Source organism: Bos javanicus, chromosome 2, assembly GCF_032452875.1.
Source record: "Bos javanicus breed banteng chromosome 2, ARS-OSU_banteng_1.0, whole genome shotgun sequence".
NCBI lineage: Eukaryota > Metazoa > Chordata > Mammalia > Artiodactyla > Bovidae > Bos > Bos javanicus.
Window position 1 is genome coordinate 27,326,203 of NC_083869.1, and position 23,540 is coordinate 27,349,742.

The window sequence follows — 23,540 nt, forward strand, 5'->3', positions numbered from 1 at the left end:
TGGGACTACCAGTATTAGTTACTGCCTTTTCATGTTTCTGTTTTAATTCACAGGGTTAAAACCAGAGTCAAGAAATTTTGGAATTTGTTATTATTATTAGCCAATAAACAGTAATATTTCAGCCACTAGACAGATTAAGCAATGGTATTTTTATAAGCTTTATTAAGTGAGTGAAGTCGCTCAGTCGTGTCCGACTCTTTGCAACCCCATGGACTGTAGCCTACTGGGCTCTGAGGAGCTTCTCAGTCCATGGAATTTTCCAGGCAACAGTACTGGAGTGGGTTGCCATTTCCTTCTCCAGGGAATCTTCTCAACCCAGGGATCGAACCTGGGTGACCTGCACTGCAGGCAGACGCTTTACCGTCTGAGCCACCAGGGAAGCCTTAGTTTTATTTAAGCTACCTGTAGCATTAAAGAAAAGGCTATATACTTGGCAACAGAATACAATTAAAGTTCAATATTTATATATATTTTTTTGCGGAAACCTTTATCTGAAAAGGATGAATGGCCAGTCAGGCGAGTCCTCCAGGAGCTGTAATACTTTCCTGAAGTAGAGGTGACGAGGTCGGCTGTTCTCAAAAAAGAACTACCAATCCCAGAATGCCATTTTCTCTATTTTTCTCGCGAGAATCCCAGAGGGCTAGCTCAACCAATCCCTTCATGAAAGAGCCTACGCTATAAGCCAATAAGAAGGCGTATGGGACCCCAAAGGCGGGAGGCGGAAGGCGCCTTAGGTTTGAAATAGGAAAGCTGGCTTGGCTGCGGCAGCGGATTTTGGAGTTCGGCTGTTGATTGAAATCGATTCAGGTCTTGTGGGGCGGGTGGCCGGGCTCAGGCCTGCCGGAGAAGGTGGGAATTGAGCTGGGCTCCGAAACCCGCCTGTCGCGGTAGGGGAAAGTGGGTTTGGAGGCGGAATGCGTATTTTTGGGGCGGAGTCTGAAATGTACCTCTTGTTGCTGTTTAGGGAGCAGAATGGGCAGCCACAAGGCAGAGGGGTTTGGGGTTTCACCGAAGACAAGTCTGCGAATTTTCTGAGGAGATTTTATGTCATTGGAAAGGTTGTAGCGTTACAGAAAACCAATGGGACCTGGGATCTTAGATCCTTTCACAGGGGAGGAACTGAGGCCGGGAAAGTCGAGGTTACTTGTACAGGTCCTGGACTAAACCTACTAAACTGTCCTCCAGTTTCCATTTTACTGCCACCTGCCCTGATCTGGAGGTGGAGGAGGAAGGAGTGTAGATAAGTGGGATCTTACCCCATGATACGGGCTGCGCCTTCCGAGACCTGGCAATCCAGGCCGGAATCAAAAGGGTCAGAGTTGGAAGGAGTCTAAGCAGTCCCCAACTTTACTTGTGAGAAAACGGAGGCAGAGTCATATTTCCCAGGGTCAGAGTGAGTGTTGCGTGGGGATAACAGTCATTGCTACTAATGAATTCCTAGGGAGTGATGGTGTTCTGATTTCCTGCTGCACCTATACCATAGTTAAGTTTCGGTGGCTTGATATGCCCTGGGATATTTAGAGTTAAAAGTAAGTTGCTATGGGAGTAGGGGTTTAAGGGATGCACATTACCCTATCAACAAGGATTTACTGTATAGCACGGTAGATTGAAATCTTGTAATAAACTATAATGGAATCGAGTAGAAAAATAGAATATAGATATATATATGACTGAATCACTTTGTTGTACACCTAAAACTGACACAGTATTGTAAATAAACTATACTTCAGTGTATTAAAGAAAGTAAGTTGCTAACCATTTTCTAGCAAATATCAAACTGCAAAAATATACTTGACTAAAATACGTGGCTGATATGGTTTCAGTAACTTAAAAAATACAAAGTGTGTCCTATTTGTTTTGTAGCCTTGTCTTACAAAATGGTAGAGGATGAACTGGCACTATTTGATAAAAGCATAAATGAATTTTGGAATAAATTCAAAAGCACTGTCAGTGACACCTCCTGTCAGATGGTGGGACTAAGAGAAACCTACAAGGACTCCATTAAAGCATTTGCAGGTACCTATATTTAACTCATAACATGCTGTTATTCTTTGTTGTTCTTGTCTGTTTTTTAGTGTAATTTCAGCTGAATTGAAACTTCAACTCCTTTCCTCTTTCAGAAAAGCTGTCTGTGAAATTAAAGGAAGAAGAACGGATGGTTGAAATGTTTCTGGAATATCAAAATCGTATGTGACAAACTGTAGAAATAGATCATAGAGTTTTTTTAGATTAAACATCTTCAGAAAATCCCTCATACAAGTAAAACAGTGTGTTTATATATATCAGTTCAGTTCAATCGCTCAGTCGTGTCCCACTCTTTGCAACCCCATGGACTGCAGCATGCCAAGCTTTCCTGTCCATCACCAACTCCCAGAGCTTGCTCAAACTCATGTCCATCGAGTCGGTGATGCCATCCAACCGTCTCATCCTCTGTCATCCCCTTCTCCTCGTGCCTTCAGTATTTCCCAGCATCAGGGTCTTTTCCAGTGAGTCAGTTCTTTGTATGAGGTGGTCAAAGTATTGGAGCTTCAGCTTGAACATCAGTCCTTCCAATGAACACCCAGTCCACCTTTAGGATTGGACTGGTTGTATCTCCTTGCAGTCCAAGGGACTCTCAAGAGTCTTCTCCAATACCACAGTTCAAAAGCATCAATTCTTTGGCGCTCAGCTTTCTTTATGGTCCAACTCTTCTATATATATATATATACACACACACACACACACACACACACATATATATATATATATATATGTATGTATATGTATATACAGCTTCCCTGGGGGCTTAGTGGTAAAGAATTTGCCTGCCAATGCAGAAGTAACAAGAGAAGTGGGTTCAATCTCTGGGTTGGGAAGATCCCCTGGAGGAGGAAATGGCAACCCACTCCAGTATTCTTGCCTGGAAAATTCCAGAGGAGCCTGGCAGGCTGCAGTCCATGGGGTCATAAAGAGTTGGACTGAACACACATGCACACAATCCAGCTTAATAAATACAACATCCTATGTTATACCTTCCTCTTCTCTCACCTTCTAGAACTAATCTGTCAGTATTTTACTTTAGTACTGAGGTTTTGAATGTTATATATGTGGCAGCATTTTGTATTAATATGTATTCTGTCCCCTTTTCACTTAGCATTTGCTCCTGAGATTCATCTTCACTGATGTATAAGTGCCCATATTTTTGAAAAATGAGTTTCACAGACTAGAATACAAAATCAGTACATGTTCATCACACTGATGTATAAATGCCCATGTTTTTTTAAAATGAGTTTCACAACTTTGAAAAACTAGTTCTCTCAGCTCTTTGGTTGTAGGTTTAAAATCTGACAGTTTTTCTCTCTATATTTTTATTGCTCCTGCCTTTCAATGGCACCCCACTCCAGTATTCTTGCCTGGAAGATCCCATGGATGGAGGAGCCTGGTAGGCTGCAGTCCATGGGGTCGAGAAGAGTCGGACACGACTGAGCGACTTCACTTTCACTTTTGACTTTCCTGCATTGGAGAAGGAAATGGCAACCCACCCCAGTGTTCTTGCCTGGAGAATCCCAGGGACGGGGGAGCCTGGTGGGCTGCCGTCTATGGGGTCACACAGAGTCGGACACGACTCAAGCAACTTAGCAGCAGATTGTCCAGAGTAGGTAGATTAGCAGCTTTTACTGAATTCTCACACACAGACCACAGGCTTGTAGCCACAGGCCAAAATCCACTGGAGATACTAAATTTTGCCAAACCATGTTTTGAACACTGTCACATCAGAGTGTCTTTACATGGGACGCATGTACTTAATGTGCTACAGTCCCTGATTGTTTCTTCTGCTTTGCTTTGCCTTGACCACTTATTATCTGGCCCCTGAAGGCATGTGATTTTGGAACTCCTGGGAGGCTGTTATAGGAGACTTCTACCCAGGTCCACTTTCTTAGCTGCCCTGAAGCTTCCATGCTCTTTTACTGCTTCTCATTCCCTCTGTAACCAGCAGCAGGAAGGAAAAGCACACAATCCTTCGAATGTTAGAATAAAAACATTCCTATACATGGTATTTATGTACCACTTACTAGCTTAAAATTCTTCATACCATCATTAGATACCCTAATCCTGTGGGGTAAATAAATGGGACAGCCATTGTTAAACTTGTGTTTTGTTGTTCAGTTGCTCAGTCGTGCCTGACTCGGCAACCCCATGAACTGCAGTGTGCTACGTTTCCCTGTCCTTCCCCATCTTCAGGAGCTTGCTCAAACTCATGTCCATTGAGTCGGTGATGCCATCCAACCATCTCATCCTCTGTCATCCTCTTCTCCTGCCTTCAATCTTCCCAACATCAGGGTCTTTTCTAATGAGTCGGCGCTTTGCATCAGGTGGCCAAAATACTTGCTTTACAACTGAGGAAAAGAGGACCCACAGTTGTGATTGAATCAAGGTCCTCGGGTAACAGCTGAGAAGCCAGAGGGGCACTGAGAACTTTTGGCATTTACATCTGCATCTCTTTTGCAGTAAAATTCTACTTAATTATCCTTAAAAAGTAGCATTTTTCTTTCGGTAATTCTGATAAGATGTTTATTTTTAAATTATGTCTTACATAATCTGATCATGTCCACAAAGTCTTAGAAAATACAGAAAAGTGTGTAATTGGTATGTTTATTGCTTTATTTGCATTTCTGTGATTACTGAGTTTAAATTATCTTTTGTATTTGTTAATCATCTTCATTTTGTGTTTCCTTTGTTCATTCCTTTGTCCTTTTCTTTTCAAATTTATATTTGTGTCTTCTTTAGATTAAGAATAGTAACCTTTGTTGAGAGAGGATAGTTTAATGGCTAAAAACATGACCTTTGAAGTTAAGACCTAAGTTTGAATCCAGGTCTTACTGTTCATTGCATTCTAGCAGGTAAAGCTGTGAGCAAGTTTTTGAACTGCTGAGATTTCTTTTTCTTCTTCTTTGTTTTAATTGAAGTTATGGTTAGTTTACAGGGTGTTAGTTTCAGGTATACAGAAAAGTGATTAAGTTATATATACATATTTATTGTTTTTCAGATTTTTTTCCCTTACAGGTTATTACAAAATATTGAGTAGAGTTCCCTGTGCTATACAGCAGGTCCTTGTTGACTATCTGTTTTATATATATTAGGTTTTTTTCTTTTAAAAAAGAGTAAGACGTCCGTCATAGTTGTATTATTGTGAAACGTGAGTAAATTTATATAAATATAAGAGCAAGTATCTAGCTTATAGTCGAGTTTTTATATTTATTTGATTCAAATATAAGTTTGTCTGCTTGCCTGCCTTTCTCTTCAATTTCCTTTTGCCTTCAAGTAAAAAGATCTTTCCCCGTATAGTTAATTTTATATTCACAGATACTGCCTTTTAGGTTTCATAAAGTTTCATTTTACATTTAAATATATAATTTAAATGTGGATTTTATTTTGGATTTCAGCACTGTTTGGGGAACAGTCTTACCTCTTGATTTATGATATTTATCCTATTAATTTCCTAAATATACCCATATTTGTTTGTGATCTTTTGTTTGTTTAACTGAGTTGTAGTCAACTACTGCACCACTATTGTGTTAATGCTGTCACAGTCACAGTTGTTGAATCTGATAGGGCAAGTCCCTTTTCTTACTATTTTCTCTCCATATTTCCTAGCTGTTCTCACCTGTGTAATTACTTCTGTTGGATCTTCCCTTTCTCTTCCCTCCAAATTCCACTGGGGCTTTATTAAACACAGAAATGGGTTTGGGAAATATTTTCATCTTTATAATATTTAGAAGCTTAAAATGTCTCTCCATATAACTGGGTCAAATGTATGCCTGAGACAAGTGTTGCATTTTTTTCCTTACAAAGCCTGCACATATCTTGATCTAGATTATTCCTGAATGTCTTGATTTCCACCTTCCTTCTTCCGTTCAGTCAGTTGAGTTCAGTTGCTCAGTCTTGTCCGAGTCTTTGTGACCCTGTGGACTGCAGCATGCCAGGCTTCCCTGTCCATCACCAACTCCCGGACCCTACTCACACTCATGTCCATTGAGTCAGTGATGCCATCCAACCATCTCATCCTCTATCATTCCTTTCTCCTCCTGCCTTCAATCTTTCCCAGCATCAGGGTCTTTTCCAGTAAGTTAGTTCTTCACATCAGGTGGCCAAAGTATTGAAGTGTAAGCTTGAGCATCAGTCCCTCCAATGAATATTCAGAACTGATTTCCTTTAGGATTGACTGGTTTGATCTCCTTGCAGTCCAAGGGACTCTCAAGAGTCTTTTCCAACACCACAGTTCAAAAGCATCAATTCTTTGGCACTCAGCTTTCTTTATAGTTCAGTTCTCACATCCTGATTTGGAACCAGTCTGTTGTTCCATGTCCAGTTCTAACTGTTGCTTCCTGACCTGCATACAGATTTCTCAGGAGGCGGGTCAGGTAGTCTGGTATTCCCATCTCTAAGAATTTTCCAGTTTGTTGTGATCCACACAGTCAAAAGCTTTGGCGTAGTCAATAAAGCAGAAGTAGATGTTTTTCTGGAATTCTCGCCTTTTCTATGATCCAACAGATGTTGGCGATTTGATCTCTGGTTTCTCTGCCTTTTCTAAATCCAGCTTGACTATCTGGAAGTTCAAGGTTCACGTACTGTTGAAGCCTGGCTTGGAGAATTTTGAGCATTACTTTGCTAGCGTGTGAGATGAGTGCAATTATGTGGTAGTTTGAACATTCTTTGGCATTGCCTTTCTTTGGTATTGGAATGAAAACAGACCTTTTCCAGTCCTGTGGCCACTGCTGAGTTTTCCAAATTTGCTGGCATATTGAGCGCAGCATTTTAACAGCATCATCTTTTAGGATTTGAAATAGCTCAGCTGGAATTCTATCACCTCCACTAGCTTTGTTCATAGTTATGTTTCCTAAGGCCCACTTGACTTCACATCCAGTATGTCTGGCTCTAGGTAAGTGATTACATCATCGTGGTTATCTGGGTCATGAAGATCTTTTTAATATAGTTCTGTATATACTTCCTTCTTCACTGCCTCCTTACCTTCCTCTCTTCCTCTCTCCTTTCTTCTATCACTTTGGTATATTTCAGAATAAAAGCCATCTTTAGAGTTTGTTCATCTTTGGTGGTGTTTTCCTTATGTACTTATTTGAAGGGGAGAGCTGCAAAGGTCATGATCTGATTTTGTATTTCTTGGTTTAATTTAGCATTCTCATTTAAAAATGCATTTTTTGTCTCCTCATTTTTGTTTTCAAAGACAAATAGAAAAGGATAAAGATTCTTGTTCTTTTATGGTTTTTTAATCATCAGGAAATGCTTATTAATTAAAACATTAATTTTGTGAAAGTCAGTATTTTGCTCTTTTTATAGATACATGTTGATGAGCAAAGCATATAGATTCTAGCTAATACTTTGTGCTTCTTACAGAAATCTGCAGACAGAATAAGCTCATTCAAGAGAAAAAAGAGAATTTATTAAAGCTGATTGCTGAAGTAAAAGACAAAAAACAGGAAGTGGAGGCACTGACTGCAAATATCCAGGATCTTAAGGAAGAATATGCTAGGAAGAAGGAAAGTAAGTTTCCAGTTGTACAGGTGTTTAAAACAATCTAAATTTCAAAGTAGTGATGGCTCACAATTATGTACATTTTGCCTTCTCCCCAGTTCATTGCCAGCAGTAGCTAACATACTTTAAGGCCATAGCTAGTCATTCATCTCTCTCTGTAAGGTGTCTGTGAAGTTTGCTAAGTGGGTTTCATTTTCCTTTTGCTTAAAGAACCTTTTTTTTCTGTCTTTTTAAAAATTTATTTAGTTTTAATTAAAGGAAGTTGCTTTACAGTATTGTGTTGGTTTCTGCCAAACATCAACATGAATCAGCCATAGGTATACCAGCGTCCCTCCCTAATGACCCTCCCTCCCACCTCCCGCATTCCACCCCTGTAGGTTGTTACAGAGCCCCGGTTTGAGTTCCCTGAGGCATAACAGCAATTCCTATTGGCTGTCTATTTTACATATGGTAATGTATGTTTCCATGTTACTCTCTCCATATATCCCACCCTGTCCTTCCTAACCCTCCTCTTGTCCATAAATCTGTCTCCATTGCTTCCCTGCAAATAATTTCATCAGTACCATCTTTCCAGATTCCATATATATGCATTAATGAAGACTGATCCTTTTGATTTCTAATAGAACCAGAGAATAATGAAATTGAGTTTCATTATTGTGGGAGTTTAATTAAGCAGAGTGGGAGACAGTTTCACTAAATAAGATTTGCCTGGGAGAAACCATTGTGTAATTTATGCAACAGATTCATTGATCACGCATCCTCTGCCAGGAACTATTAAGCGTGTTCTTCATGCTGTAAAGCCTCTTTGTCTAAGACTTTTATATTTTTTTTAAAAAGCTGCTTCTTTTAGATAGAAGACTTGTTTGCCCATAAATGAAATAATCAATTCTAAAATCTCTTGAATATAGCAAAGTTAGTTTCTTGAATGCTTTTTCTTATAGAGTTTGTGTATGAATCGACATTATTTTTTTCAACTCTTAAGTATTGCTTAGGGAATATTGCATTAACTTTTGAAGAAAAGTTTTAAACTAGCATGAAATAACCCTGATTTCCTATTTAAAATAATAGAATATTTTTCCAGTGAAGCAACTGATACATTTTTGGCTAACTAAAAAAAGCGAAATGGTGTACAAGAAGTCTTTCTGTTTCTCTGCTGCTTGCAAGTCCTTGGCCTATGTATTCATGCTGCTTTATAATAAAATAGAACAAAACTTATTCCTCTTAATACTGGTGTGTATTTTTTCATGCAGTTTTTCCTTCCAGCTTAAATGAACAGAAGCCCCTTTTGCTACATGGTGGAGATAGAAAGTGTAGTAAATGTAAATGTAAGCTGATTTATTTGCCTGGTATCATTTTTATGGTTGTTTAAAAGTTTTTTTAAATTAGTTAAAAGAATATTAACTGAATGTTATTTAAAATATTCTATACTCATTGTATGTGTTTTTAATCATAGCTATTTCCACTGCTAACAAAGCTAATGAAGAGAGGTTGAAAAGGCTACAGAAATCTGCAGACTTGTATAAAGATCGACTTGGACTAGAAATTCGAAAAATTTATGGTTAGTATATTAATGTAAGTAAAACATAGGATATTTGAAAAGTCTGTCTTAAATAGAAAAGAATCTTTTCAGCTAAGATAATGACCACATTGTTAACTTTTTTAACAGTAAGAAAAAATTACAAAACTTTTATCACCCTAATGTAATTACTGTTGCCTTGGTTATTTATCATCCAGTATTTTAGTAAATGTATTTTAGGCATGGTTGCCAGCATGCAAAAAATTTTTTTGTTCCTTGTTCTTACTGGTATTGTATGATTAGTATTTCTCTAATTGCTATAGCCTTCATAATGGTAATTTTAACATAGTGGTATAATAATTCATTCCATAAGTGTAGCTTAATTTATTCATTCTTTTATCTATTGTTTAACCTATATATTACTCTAAGTTTAACACTTGGATTTTACATTTTTCAGTTTTAGATACACTATAGTGGACATACATAGACTTCTCCATTTGGGGGCACAATTTTCATGAAATTCCCAGAGATGAATTACTGAGTTAAAGCATAGGAATATTTCTGCCACTGTTACATATATATGTGTCAATTTATAGAAATACTTATGGTGTTGGGAGTCCCCAAGATTACATTCTGTTTTGGTGATTTCACTAGAAAGATTTACAAGACTCAGGGTGGCTCAGATTTATGGCAGTGAAAGGATGTGAAACAAAATCAGCCCAAAGGAAAAAGTCACGTGGGGCAAAATCTAAAGGAAACAAGTTTTCAAGAGCCTTAAGCCAGTGGACTCACACAGGATGTGGTTAATCCCTTCAGCGTCAAATTGTGACAGTACATGTGAAGTGTTGTCTACCAGGAAACCTCATTAGAGACTCTGGAAGCTTGGCCTGGTTTTGCTTGGACTTCACCCCAGGAATTATTTGCATTGCTGATTTTGCTGTATCCTTTCACTGTTATCATAGCTCTGAGTACAACCAATGGTGAGCCCCAGGAATCCTCCTAGTGAATTTTCAAACCTGTGGTAGGCTTGGGGATCTCTGATACCCCTGACAAGGACCAGTCTTGCAAGCAGACCTTTTCTGGGGATAGAAGTCTCAGGCCTGCTAGGTCAACTATTTATGCAATCTGTGTATAATGTAAAGAGTACCCATTTCATTGTTATTTGTGCCAGAATTGTAGTTTCTTTTTAAAGTTTTTTGGTTTATTTTATTATCTGGCAGTGATTAGATAATAGAAACTTTTAAAAATTACATTTCTTTGATTATTAATGAAAATGTGACCATTTTCCCCATTTATTTACTAATTATACTTCTTTCTTAAATTGGACCCTCTATTCATCAATCTGTTTGCCTTAGTTTTGGTGTTTTTCCTATCTGTCAGAATGAGATTTTAATACAAAATATTAACCTTTGCTTAGAGGAGAACATAAAGACCAGCTCTGAACTTTTTAAAAAATTTTATTTAGTTTTAATTGGGGGACAACTGCTTTACAATATTGTGTTGGTTTCTAAAAATATGGAACGCTTCATAAATTTACATGTTATCTTTTCACAGGGATGATGCTAATCTCTGTATCATTCCAGTTTTAGTGTATGTGCTACTGAAGCAAGCGTAGCTCTGAACTTTTGATCCGTTGGTCTTTAAGTTTATCTTCACTGTTATCCTGAGGTGCTTTTTTGTGTTTTGTTTAGTTTTGTCTCAAAACCACTTTTAAAGCTTTAAAATTATTTTTAGATTTAAAGTAGAAGTTTCTCATAGTCCTCAAAATCAGGAAATACTGTTTTATAGCAGTGTAGATATTAATCAGAGATGGAGGGAAGAAAGCTCATCTCAACTGAGAGCTTTGGCACAATAAAATAATTCTCATACTAAATAATTTAATCCCTTTTTTCAGGTGATAAGTTGCAGTTTATATTCACTGATATTGACCCTAAGCATCCTGATCGCCCATTTATGTTTTCCCTATGCCTAAACGAAGCAAGGGACTATGAAGGTATGTACTCCTATCTCTTACTGGTATTTAAGATTGGCATCCTGGAATGTTATTTGACTTAGAACATAAAGTAACGTGAAGGCAAGTAATATTCCCACAAGCTGTTGCTTTCTTTTCCAGTCTTGCTTCTTGTGATATTGTCTTCTAAAGGCAATGACTATAGTTTTGATTTATAGATAGTATCCAGGAACCTTAATAAGTAACTTCTCTTCCGGATGGCACAGTGCCACAATGGCTGAAAGACTTAAAAGACCAGCGATCACTGTATTTCATACGCAAGTTTGAATTATGCTCTTAGAGAACTTCAAGCTAAAGCTATAAAGGATATGACTGCCTAAATGTGAATATTGTATGTGATCTAAGTAGATGATTTTCAATTTGAATGTGATAATTTAATTTCCAAAAAATACATTTTAAAATATCCTATCCTGAAAATCCCAAATGTTGATAATTTTGCCTCGTACTGATTCTGCAGTGATCCAGAAAGGTCTTTAATGTATGGGAAGTTATATGTTCGGCAATAGTGTGAACAAAAAGAATGGAAATTTATTTATCTCTTTTTATTATTCTAACGTTAAGGATTCTAAAATAATCCTTAACTTACTGGAATTCAGAAAAATGGTTCTTAGCTCTTTATACCTGTGTCCTCAAAGTATTTGTATTAATAGCAGATGGACACTCAGGAAAACGGCTGAGTTGGCTCCCTGATGTGACTTAGTGACTCGAATTTATAGTTTAGGAATGTAGTTCAAGTACAAATGTTTGTTTCTTTTTTTTTCTCTCAAGGTAAATATCTTCTAATCTGATGGTGTGTATCAAGCCATCTATAGGAGCCATGTATTGATGATTAAAATCGAAAGTGTAGTCTTTGGTAAAGGTACATGGACTAGAGATTTTGAGCACTCTAAAATTAATTGTTTTCTTAGCAAATTTAGCCTTCCTAGTAGCCTTTACCTAGGGATAATTGATAATTCAAATAAATAAAAATGGAATTGTGACCAAAAATAAATAAATAAATAAAAAGTAAATCCCAAAACCTCCTACCTAGCTTCTCAGTTTTCTCTAAATTGGATAGCCTCTCTTGTTATATAGTGTTATAGTATTTGGTAATGTATTAAAATAGAGTCTACAGTATAAATTTGGGACCAGGTGCTCTTTGCTGTTCTTTCTCTGCTTTGGTCATGGGCCTTGTTTCCCAAGCAGTCTCTGCCAAAGAACTGGGAATCTGACAGGCTTCAATTTCTTCTTGGACAAAGGGCAAGCCTGATGGTAGAGAAAGTTGAATCATTCCTTTCCTTCGACCACCTTCACAGGAGACTTGCTCCTAGTATGTACCAGCTGGTGCAACTGCATGTGAGGGCCATACTGTTAGCTGTGACTTTGAGTCCCATTTGGCCATGTAAATACAACTTTGGGAATAGCAGCTACATTTTCTAATGATCCCCATTTCAGTTGTAAAACAGCAGATATTTCTTTCCATAGTTGTCAGTTATTAAGGGTTGGCGTTGAAAGTTGTTCTTTTGACCGAGTGGTCAGAAATTAGATTTGAGGCCAAATTTTGCACAGAAAACTGACAACAGTTTAAAAAAAAATACTGTTAAAATAGTTTAAATAGTTAAAATGTATGGGAAAGATGATAGGAAGTGTATCTGCCTTCTGTTCTGTATCTCTGAGCTCTTCAATCCTTGATTACCATCTGTTTGAAACAAGATTGTAGTATTTAATATTTGAATATTTAGAGATTAAACAAAGCAAAGGTCCAAAAGATAGTTAGGATATGAAAATCAAGTTTGTGTGTCATTCTGTGCTGAAAGCATTTCAGGAAAATGGAATTGAACCGACTTGAATCATATGAGAGCGTCTAAGTTAGGAATACATCTCTTCTAAAAATATTGTCTCTTTTTTTTTTCCTTCTAGTGTCAGATAGTGCTCCTCATCTTGAGTGCCTCGCAGAATTTCAAGAAAAAGTAAGGCAGACCAACAATTTTTCAGCTTTTCTTGCCAATGTTCGGAAAGCTTTTACTGCCCTGGTTTATAATTAACATATACACAGTGTATAAAAACCGTTATCCCTTTGTATTTCTCTTTTTTGAAAAACTGTCATTATTTGGTGTTTGTCTATAATCTTTATTTTTGTAACATTTCTGTGTGCTGATTTTTGTCAATTATTTTAATTAAAATCTTGGGAAAGAAGGTTTAAGTCAAGCTATTAGAAGTCATGGATCAGTAATAATAAAAAATGAAGGGAGTGAGTCCAACCTGTGGTTTGCAATTTCTAAAATGTACTTCACAGAGTAAATGCTATCATCCTAATGTCTTAAAGGAAGGAATGTTTTATCTTAAACCAAGAGGGATCTACAGTTAAAGGACAAATCTTTGTACCAGAAGAAAGTTGTGTTCTAAAATATCTAGAAAAGGATCTAATTTTGAAAATCCAAATGTAGAAAATTCATAAGCAATTTCCATTTTGTAATATTTATACTGGTTAGTTGTGGTCTAGACATATATTTGACATCTTTGGAGTCTATTCAGTACAGACTACAACTCAATCAGTTTTCTTCTAGAATTTCATTTTTGTCACTATTTTTTCCTTATAAATTTGGTTGTGTTTAGGTCTGCTGGCTTTAGTAGAAGCCACATACTACTGTCTCAGGATATCTTGGGCACGCCTAAAAGCCATGGAGCAGTGGCCTCCATGCTTCTAGCTACTTCTGGCTTCCCCTTGCTGTCTGGTGGGGGAGGTTAAGCCAGTTGTCTAGCCAGGGCTGGAGGGAGCTTCAGAGCACTATCCCTCAGTTGGCTCTCATGTCTAGGACTTGGCTCAGGGTTCTGCTCACCATCGTATAGCAGTGGAATTTATTTAAGAATGCTGTGGGCCAGTGGGAATGTTATTACTCAGCCATCCCCAGTGTGCAGACCAGCTTTTAGGCACCACTGATTGATACTGTCTCTGCAGAGATGAAAGGCTGATAAACTGCCCTGGAGATTGGAGTGTGTGGTACAAATATTCATCTTATCCTGTCTTAGCATGGGCTTGGCTAAAGGAATATTTTAACAGGCAGTTCAGTGAGCAGACTATCCAGTTTTCCTAGGCAAACCTTCACATTTGGCTTTATTTTGTAATATACCTACATTTAAATGAGTATAGAAAGCCATATCAAAACCCAGCTTTGGTTTTTATGGACCTGGCTTGGTTTGGAGTTTATATAAGCAGGATCCATTTCTTAGCTGTTTCTCCTGGGTTAAGATTCCATGGGAAGAACCCCAGCAATTTCAAGTTCATCTCAATCTCTGAACCAATCACTGGTGATCAGAAGAGTAAAGTATATATTGGATTAGGTTAGCTCCTCGGGAAACCCAGGTCTGGAAGTGGATTAAGCACGATAACTGAGCTAAGAGTAGGGATGTTATTCTTTAAATGGAAATAAACACTAAATGTTTAACATAAAAAAGATAGCAGGTGACTATTATAGTGAGTACATATTTACTGAATTCCCTGCTTGAAATATATCAACAAGGAACAAAAAATTTTTTCATTAAAACTAGAGAAAAACCACATATCCTACCACAAATTCTGGATATAATGTTTTGAACCATAGAGTGAAAAGGCACCAGGCATTGATTCTGAAAGATCTTTTTTACCTGCAAGGTAGAGAAATGAAGATTGGGGATGAGAGACTTAATGGGAAACTCTCCGCTTAGGTCCATTTCTCTTCAAGGACCACCATTCTTCACTTCTAACTGGGGGTCCATCTAGTCAAAGCTATGGTTTTTCCAGTAGTCATGTCCAGATGTGAGAGTTGGACTATGAAGAAGATTGAGCGCCAAAGAATTAATGCTTTCAAACTCTGGTGCTCGAAAAGACTTGAGAGTCCCTTGGACTGCAAGGAGATCAAACCAGTTAATCCTAAAGAAAATCAACCCTGAATATTCATTGGAAGGACTGATGCTGAAGCTGAAGCTCCAATACTTAGGCCACCTGATGCGAAGAGCCAACTCACTGGAAGAGACCTTGTTGCTGGGAAAGATTGAGGACAGGAGGAAAAGGGGGTGACAGGATGAGATGGTTGGATGGCATCATTCACTCAATGGACATAAGTTTGAGCAAACTCCAGGAGATAATGAACAGGGAACCTGGTGTGTTACAGTCCATGGAATTGCAAAGAGTGGGACACAACTGAGCAACTGAACAATAATGACAAGCTTAAATTTTAAAGTTTAAAGCACATTATGAAAATTGTGCTTTGAATGGTTAAGAACACATAAGAAAGGGAAACCAAGCTAGTCCATTAAACTTCCTCTATCCATTTTATTTAGGATGGTATGTTGTAAAAACAAAATAATAGTTTTCAGCATTTAAAACTTTCCTGATACAGAAATAAAGCACAAGATATAAGATACAAAATACAATTTCTTAAATGGGAAAGAAATATGCCTAAGTAGTAAAACCAATTGAAATGGAATCTCAATGGGGTACACTAACCTATTCCACATTTTGTAATAAAGTGGAACAAGACCTCTAAAATTAAACTCAATCACTAAGTTAAAAAAACAGAATCAGCACAAAATCTGCTAAAATGTCTTACTAATGGGTTTAAAGTTTTGATTTCCCATCTAATGAGGATTAGAAAGTGTTGCTTCTCTTCCAGTTCAGAGGATTCTGATACAGAGACGATTAGTTATACCTTAATTTGTGTACTGTGACAGTGAATTGCCTGTTTAGCTATAAAGCTAGCATAGTATCTTTCCAGGGGCTCAGTGGTAAAGAATCCGCCTGCTAACGCAGAAGAAGGAGACATGGGTTCTGTCCCTGGGTTGGGAAGATGCCCTGGAGGAGGAAATTCGACCCACTCTGGTATTCTTGCCTGGAAAATTTCACGGACGGGGAGCTTGGTGGGCTACAGTCCATGGGGTGGCAACAAAGTTGGACACGAACAACTGAGCAAAATAGCATAGTAGCTAACATACAGTAGAAACTTAATACGTAGTTGTCAATGTTGAACACATTTCCAGACTCAGTAGAAAATTATTTAATGGGAAATTTAAATTACACCTTTGAAAAGGAGCTGACATGTTCGGTAATACCTACAGGCATGTTGCTGAGATGTCCAGCAATTTTTATCAGGTAAAGACAGCTGTATAGGTAATTCTTGAAAAAATGGCAAGCTAATCGAGAACAAGACTCTGAATAAAGACAAGGGTTTCATCTATGTAGAAAAAGAGTCTTGTCAATTAAGTAAGTAAACTGGAGAGTATGCAAGCTATTTTGAATTAGCTCCTTTCATAGTATTGTTAAACATGTTGTGTGAAGTGTGAATAATGTATGATGAGATATGTGAAGGATATTTGGAGTTTATAGATACGTTACTCTCTTTCCTTATCAACTAGGCAAGCTGGAGGTAGCTGCTAGGCTAAGGTGCAACAAATGGAAAAACTTCAAGGAAGAAATTATTTTACTCAGCTGCATAGATTTTTACAAAAATTCACAAAGAGGCAGTATTTAAGATTCAAATAAATGTGATCTGTATAATGGTAAATCTTGAATAAATGCTCTGTGTGTGTGTGTGTGTGTGAAAAATTCTGCTTTCCAGTATCAACATGGTAACATGAAAAGATTTGAGAATTAAAGATGTGGTCCAGTCGTTGCTCTATTATTAAAACTGATACATGATCTTGGACAAATCAGTTAATCTTTTTGAGCTTAAATCTTCTTTCCAACCAAACTGCACTATGTGTAATTTCCCAAACTTGCCTTTTCTTTTTTGTTGAGCAGGCCAAGGAAGTTTTCTTCTATTTTCAGTTAATTAAAAGTAATTATCATAAATGTTTGTTGCATTTTATTGTGTTTTTCTGTATCTGTATGGATTTTCATCTCGTAGCTGTTAATATGGTGATTTATATTAATAGGCTTTAAAAAAAAGTTGAATTAAACTTGCCTTCCTGGAATAAATCTTAGTCATGGTGTGCAATCTGTTTAGTTTTGTTTTTAATAATGCTAGATTCAGTTTTGTGAAATTTGCTTGAAATGTTTACTTCTAGAACCATGAATTAGATTGGCTTATAATTTCCTTTGTGTATTAACACCATCTGATGTTGGTATCCTGGTTATCCTCGGTCCCAGGCCCTTGAAAATAGTTGAGATGTGCTCCTTTCTTTTCTGTTTCCTGAACAAGTTTGAATAAGGGCTTATGGCTTTTGAACACACATATAAAACTCTCTTGAGCCTGTGTTTTCTTGTAGGAAGATGCTTTTAGAAAAATGCTTGTTAATTTTTTAATAGTTATTGAATTACTTAATTATTCTGTTTCTTCCTGAGTTTTGATAAGGCATACTTTTTTGAGAAATTTGTCCCTTGCTGACTTTTTTTTGCAAATTAATTGGTGTGAAGTTGTTAATAATATATAATTTTGGTTTTTGATATCTACTGCATCTGTAGTGTGTCTCCTTTTTTCTTAGAAGTAATGCTGCTTTATTTATGCCTTACTTGTGCTTCCCTGGTGGCTCAGATGGTAAAAAATCTGCCTGCAATGCAGGAGACCTGGGTTCGATCCCTGGGTCAGGAAGATCCCCTGGAGAAGGGAACAGCCATCCAGTCCAGTGTTCTTGCCTGGAGAATTCCATGATATTCAGGAACCTGGCAAGCTACAGTCCAAGGGGCTGCAAAGAGTCAGACTTGACTGAGCGACTAACACTTTCACTTTCATGACTTTCTTAATTTTGCCAGAGGTTTGCTCTGTCGATTAACCCTTTCAAAGAACCAATGAAGCTTTATTCAACCTCTTGTTTTATATGTCATTAATTTCTGATCTTTCTTTTCATTTATTTGCTTTAGGTTGTTTCTGATGTTTTTATAAATTCATAATCAGGATGGTTAATTGATTAATTTTATCCTTTATCCTGTGGTACTTTAAGTTGCTTTCCTGAAACTATAGGTTTTAGTACATAGTAACTTTCTTATTTTTTATTTCTAACAGTTACAATTTCCCACTAAGATCTATTCTTTGACCATGTGTTATTTAGATGTGTGTGTGTCTGCACATGTGTGCTTGTGTGTGTGCAGGGACACATAACACGTGTTCTCCGAACACATCGGATTTTTTCCCTTATTCTTTTCTTAATGATTTCTTACATTGTTGTCACACAATTTCTAGAGCACTACTTTGTGGCCTCGTGTGTAATCGATTTTTTAAAACAATAATTTTATTTGTTTTTGGCTGTGCTGAGTCTTCGTTGCTGCATGGGCTTTCCCTTGCTGCGGTGAGCAGGGGCTACTCTCTAGCTGTGATGTGTGGGCTTCCCATTGTGGTGGCTTCTCTTGTTATGCAGCACAGATTCTAGAGCGCTCAGGCTTCAGTAGTCGAGGCGTGTGGGCTCAGGAGTGTGGTGCCCAGGCTCCGGAGCACAGGCTCGATAGTTGTGGCCCATGGGCTTAGTTGCTCCCTGGCATGTGGGATCTTCCCAGATCAAGGGTCATACCTGTGTCTCCTGCATTAGCAGGCAGATTCTTTACTGCTGAGCCACTAAGGAAACCCTGCAATCACTTTTATAAGTGTGTACTTTCCAGAGGTTACATTTTATCTGCAGCACCATTTTATCTGCCCATAGCGTTCAGCTCGGGCTTCCCTCGTAGCTCAGCTGGTAAAGAATCCGCCTGCAATGTGGGAGACTTGGGTTTGATCCCTGGGTTGGGAAGATCCCTTGGAGAAGGGAAAGGCTACCCACTCCAGTATTCTGGCCTGAGAATTCCATGGACTGTATATCCATGGGGTCACAAAGAGTTGGATACGAATGAGTGACTAACACACACACACACACACACACACACACACACACACACACACATTTATCACAGTGTATTGGTCTGTTTCCCTTTCAGAAGACAGACTGAGGGCTCTTTGAGGAAAAGGATTTACTGTCTTTCTAGTATTGAAGCAACAGATCAGTGTATAGTAATTCCTCTTTACCCTTCAAAATCCCTTTTCTTGATCCCCTGCCCTCAAGCCCATCTTTGCTGAGTTAGACATTCTTCCTACTAATGTTGCCACAGACAATGGGATGTGTCGCTATTCTGATTCTCTTTCCAAATTTGGCTGATTGCCACTGAGGCCATAAAGACTCTGGGGGAGGAGGGACTTTTTCTTGGAAGCTGGAACAAAGTTATATTATGCTCAAATTACTAATCAGTTAAAACCTTATAATACTGTACAATAAAACTTACTTTAACCCAAACTGAACATTATTTTACTTTCTGATGAATCAGAATGGATGATAATACTCTTTATGAATATTAATTATTATGAGTAATTGAAATGCAGAAAAGTGAAATTAATCTTTCTGGTTGACATGACAGGATAATGGATAGACAGAATTTACTGTACCAGAAAGAAGATAAAATAGAGTAATGTCTTTGATATTTTTAGTGAAAATCTGACTCAGACCTCAACTGCCTATATTTCAGGTTGCTAATGTTGCTAGAAAATTCCTGACCTAAGAAAACTGCCTAGTGGAGTATAATTATGAAAGCCAAATTAAGAGTTTAGAAGTCTTAATATTAAAAAAGTTATTTTATTCTCTGTGGAAGACTTGGGAACATCATTAATGTTCCCAATATGCACTTAATTTTTACCTAAATCTAAGTAGTACCATCCGCACCTGTCCTGCCAGAAAATTCTTGCCCTTCTAAGATGATATCCAAGTCTATTATACCCAAAAATATTTGTATTTTTATCTAGTTTAATACTATAGTGTTTCTTTGAAGTTTAAAAATTACATATTGCAGATGCAAAAAAAAGAATTTGCAGCAACATTTTAAACCAGGAAAACCATTTATGTCTAAACTAAAACTGCTTTAGGAAGAAAGGGGCCTCTTTGAAAATTACTTCCAAAGAGTTTCAGGGTCCAATCATCATTATCATCACTTTACACAAATGATTGCGTGTAGGCTGCAGTCAATTGCTACACAATTTCTTTTATCCATCGAGGCTTAATGGAAAGAAGTCAGATGAAAAGGAAATATAAATTCAAAATCTCTGTTCATAGTCTTAATGGCCTATTATTCAGCCAACTTTCTACATGTGGAAAGCCTTCATTAATACGCCATTAAAGATGACTTTAAAACTTCTGATCTGTTCTTCTGGGCTGTAAGTTACGTCTCACATAACAAGTTTTACTTGAGCTCCTCCGGTCTGATATCTGTATCTATAAATAGCTTTGTTAGTTATATCCTGCTTTAGGAGTCTAATGGGCAGAGTATAAAAAATATATGTACCTTATTTAAAATAAAATTTATTTGAAAATTTCCTTTTTCACAGTATAAAACTTGACAAGTTAAAAAAAGAAGTAGGGGGCAGGAAAGTAATAGAATGGATTTTAATCACTCCTTTAAAGCCAGACTATTTGGCACAAAAGTAAATCTGCCTAGATGTTCTTGCAATATCTTGACCTTCCATTCAGTGGAGTGTGTGATCTCCAGGCTGACATAGGCCAGTTTCTGAGATGCTGCTGTATCACGCCCCTCCATTCTAAAATTTTCCCCTTGGGGAAAGTTTGGGGGCCTGCTCTCTCTCATTCTCCACCTTTTCCCATTGTAGGGCATTTGAGGAAGTGGCAGAAATCTCTCTAAATTTTCCATTTTGACAGTCAATTCTGGTTTTTAGAACTTATCTTCCAAACTAGAGACTCATTAGCATTTAAGTGACTGTCACTAAGAAGTTGCTTAGGATATTCCTTGCATCATGACCTGGAAGGAAAGTACAGAATTCCTAGTTTCTGAATTGGTGTATGAAGTTTCTAACCAGGCAGGGAGGCATGAAATTTCAGGCACTGTCTCCTTCCTAACCCTTTTCTATCAGCCTTGCTCTTATTCTCAGATCTCCAGCCATCTCTGACTCACACTTGACCTCATGCTAAGACTCCCCTAGTGGCTCAGACGGTAAAGCGTCTGCCTACAATGCAGGAGACCCGGGTTTGATCCGTGGGTGGGGAAGAGCCTCTGGAGAAGGAAATGGCAACCCACTCCAGTACTCTTGCCTGGAAAATCCTATGGAAGGAGCCTGGTAGGCTACAGTCCATGGGGTTGCAAAGAGTTGGACATGACTGAGCGACTTTACTTACTTCACTAACTCAGAAGGTCACTGGCTCAGGATGGAACTCCTTTCTCCCCTGAGGTCCTCTGCCTGGCATAGAGTCCTGTTGTCTACCAACCTCTCTTCCGACCACGCTGACTATCCACCTTGGCTCATGATCCTTTATTCTACTGTCCTTAACTTGTGTCTGTCTCTCTGCTGAGGTTTTCTTGGACTTGATGTATATTCTTCCCCATCTCTCTGTCCCTGCTTAACCCCTTGTGGGCCTACTGTGGCTATTGCCACCCAAGACTTGAGGAAAAGGACATCTGCATCCTAATCTCTATTGCGCCACCAGAAAACTATCTGACTTCATGCTAAACTGCTCTGCACTCAGCCTTTTCTCCCTGTGAGAGGGGCTGTTTTGGGTTATTTCTAGAGTCTCTTAGAAAACTCTAGGAACCATGGTATATCTTTTTCACCTCCCTTTACCTTCCATCTTCTGACTCTGTTTCAAAGAACTAAGAAGAGTGCAAAATGCCATGATATACCTGCATCATGGGCACATAGGCATCATGCCTGCATCATGGAACCCAGTTAGGAAGATAAATTTGTGAAGACGACAGCATTTCCCTTTATTTGCATCACATTGTGTAATTAATAGTGTGTAAGATGATGCCTTCAGAATTTCGCTCATGCTTGTGAAGCTGTGTCCCCGGCATTTAAAGGAAGCTCCTCCACATAAGCAGCAGGAAAATGACCCTTTTTTCCCTTTAAAGAGCCAAACCACCATCCTTCATCTTTCTTCTTGTGTATCGTCACGATGTCGCCTGTGAAAATGCACATACATTTAGTTAGACAAGTGAGTTCCTGCGATTAATACCTTCCCGAGTTTGATCAGTTAAGATAGTTTTTAAGGAGATTCTGCTTTCAAGGAGTTACTTGGTAGCATCACTTTTCTGCAGGTGATTCAGACGAAGCAAAACTTATTGACCACCTCTGCACAAAGCAGGCAGAATGCAGAGAATATTAAAAAGTTAGGTAATGGACAACTGAGTTGTGCCATAAAGTAGTTTGATTATAAACAAAATCACTTTGGATCCTATGTCCTTGGGCTGCCTGGTTCCCTTTGGATAGAACTCATGGGTTGTCACCAAACTCTTCCTTGGTGTCTGTGCTTTAAGGGTTCCTCATGTTGGTGGGCACCATAGTTTGGTATGCTGACTATTAAGAGTATGTCTTGGCTACCAGGATTTTCCTTAGATCAAAGCAGCTTCTCTCCACTGTATGTGCCAGCTTCATAGCCCGAAGTTCCAACCTACAGCTTTGCACAATAATATAACCCCTTGTGCAACAATTGAGATAATTTGAATAAAATATCAATTTGAAGACATTACTCCTTTAAAGCAATGATTGAAGTAAATGGAATTCCTAGGAAACACATGGCTCTTCTCTAATTCTCTATTAAAAAACAAGATAAAAACACTAGTCCCCATCTTGTGAGAGAGTCCTTTCTCTCTGGCTGCTTCCTGTACATCAAAGTGGAAACATCCCCTTTCTTCAGGATCCAAGAGCTACTTGATCTTTAGCATCATCACAAAGTCATTTTCAGTTTTTTTTTTCTTTCACTTTTCTCCCCAGTAATTTTCTTTCCAAGGCAAAGGAGACTGTCGACCCCCCTTCTATCTTTCCTTAGTTACATCACTATTTTTTCTTGCAAGAGACCATCCTCAGTCTAGAAACTCTGTCTAATGTGTTCTCTCAGGTCAATAGATTGACACAGTCCACTATTGGAATTCAGACATAATTTATGGACTACCTTGGCCATCCAGTAATTAAGACTCCACGGTTCCAATATAAGAGGTACGGGTTTGATCCCTTGTTGGGGAACAAAGATCCTATGTGCCTCATGGTATGGTCATAAAGTAAAAATGTAAAAAAAACAAACAAATAATTTAAAATTTTATCTTCAGCTTCCCTAAGACGCCAACATGTCATTCCATTTAAAGAACCCACGTGGGATATAATGTATAAGTAGGCTTTGCAACCAACAGAGAACCGAAGACAAACAAGATGATCAATTTAAGGTGTTAACTATGTAACTCAAACTCAGCATCCTGGGTTCTAGGTGGCATCTGGGATATGTGCTTTAACTCATATGGAAAGTGGGACTACTGCATTTCATTTACTCACTTACTGATACAAGTAGTCTTAGGATGGTGTGATGAATAACAAAGTGACTTCTATAACACCTAAAACTTTTAAATTAAAGGCAACATTGATTTCAGATGAAAGCAGGAGTGGGGTCTACTTTCTATTTCCTTTTTTCTTATCTTTACTTATTTCTGAGCTACAAGGAAAAGTAACTGCGTGGAGAACTCTGACTGGCAAACTGAAAAGGAAGTGCCCGTGAACTAATAGCAAATATGTGGTGGTG

General features: G+C 38.0%; 2 protein-coding genes and 1 pseudogene across 6 annotated transcripts in view; 1 reads left to right on the forward strand and 2 right to left on the reverse strand.

Annotated features, from left to right (window-relative positions):
- The first annotated feature begins 685 nt into the window (after nt 1–685).
- SPC25 (SPC25 component of NDC80 kinetochore complex) lies at nt 686–17,008 on the forward strand. Of its 2 annotated transcripts, none has more exons than XM_061436117.1 (7): nt 686–887; nt 1,864–2,016; nt 2,121–2,186; nt 7,393–7,539; nt 8,984–9,088; nt 10,941–11,039; nt 12,957–17,008. In XM_061436117.1, the coding sequence occupies exons 2-7, from the start codon at nt 1,878–1,880 to the stop codon at nt 13,079–13,081; spliced, it is 681 nt and encodes a 226-aa protein (XP_061292101.1). In that variant the 5' UTR covers nt 686–887; nt 1,864–1,877; the 3' UTR covers nt 13,082–17,008. The 2 variants fall into 2 exon arrangements, with proteins under 2 accessions (XP_061292101.1, XP_061292091.1); XM_061436107.1 differs by having other exon boundaries at nt 686–849.
- Nucleotides 10,556–10,655, reverse strand: LOC133236042 (U6 spliceosomal RNA; annotated as a pseudogene).
- Nucleotides 17,009–20,308: 3,300 nt separating the features above from the next.
- The window catches only part of NOSTRIN (nitric oxide synthase trafficking), a 64,620-nt gene continuing 61,388 nt past the window's right edge, over nt 20,309–23,540 (reverse strand). For all 4 annotated transcript variants that reach the window (XM_061436057.1, XM_061436048.1, XM_061436065.1 and 1 more), the window contains one exon: nt 20,309–21,933. In XM_061436057.1, the coding sequence (XP_061292041.1) occupies nt 21,797–21,933 (137 nt within the window). In that variant the 3' untranslated portion in view covers nt 20,309–21,796. The remainder of the gene's footprint in view (nt 21,934–23,540) is intronic.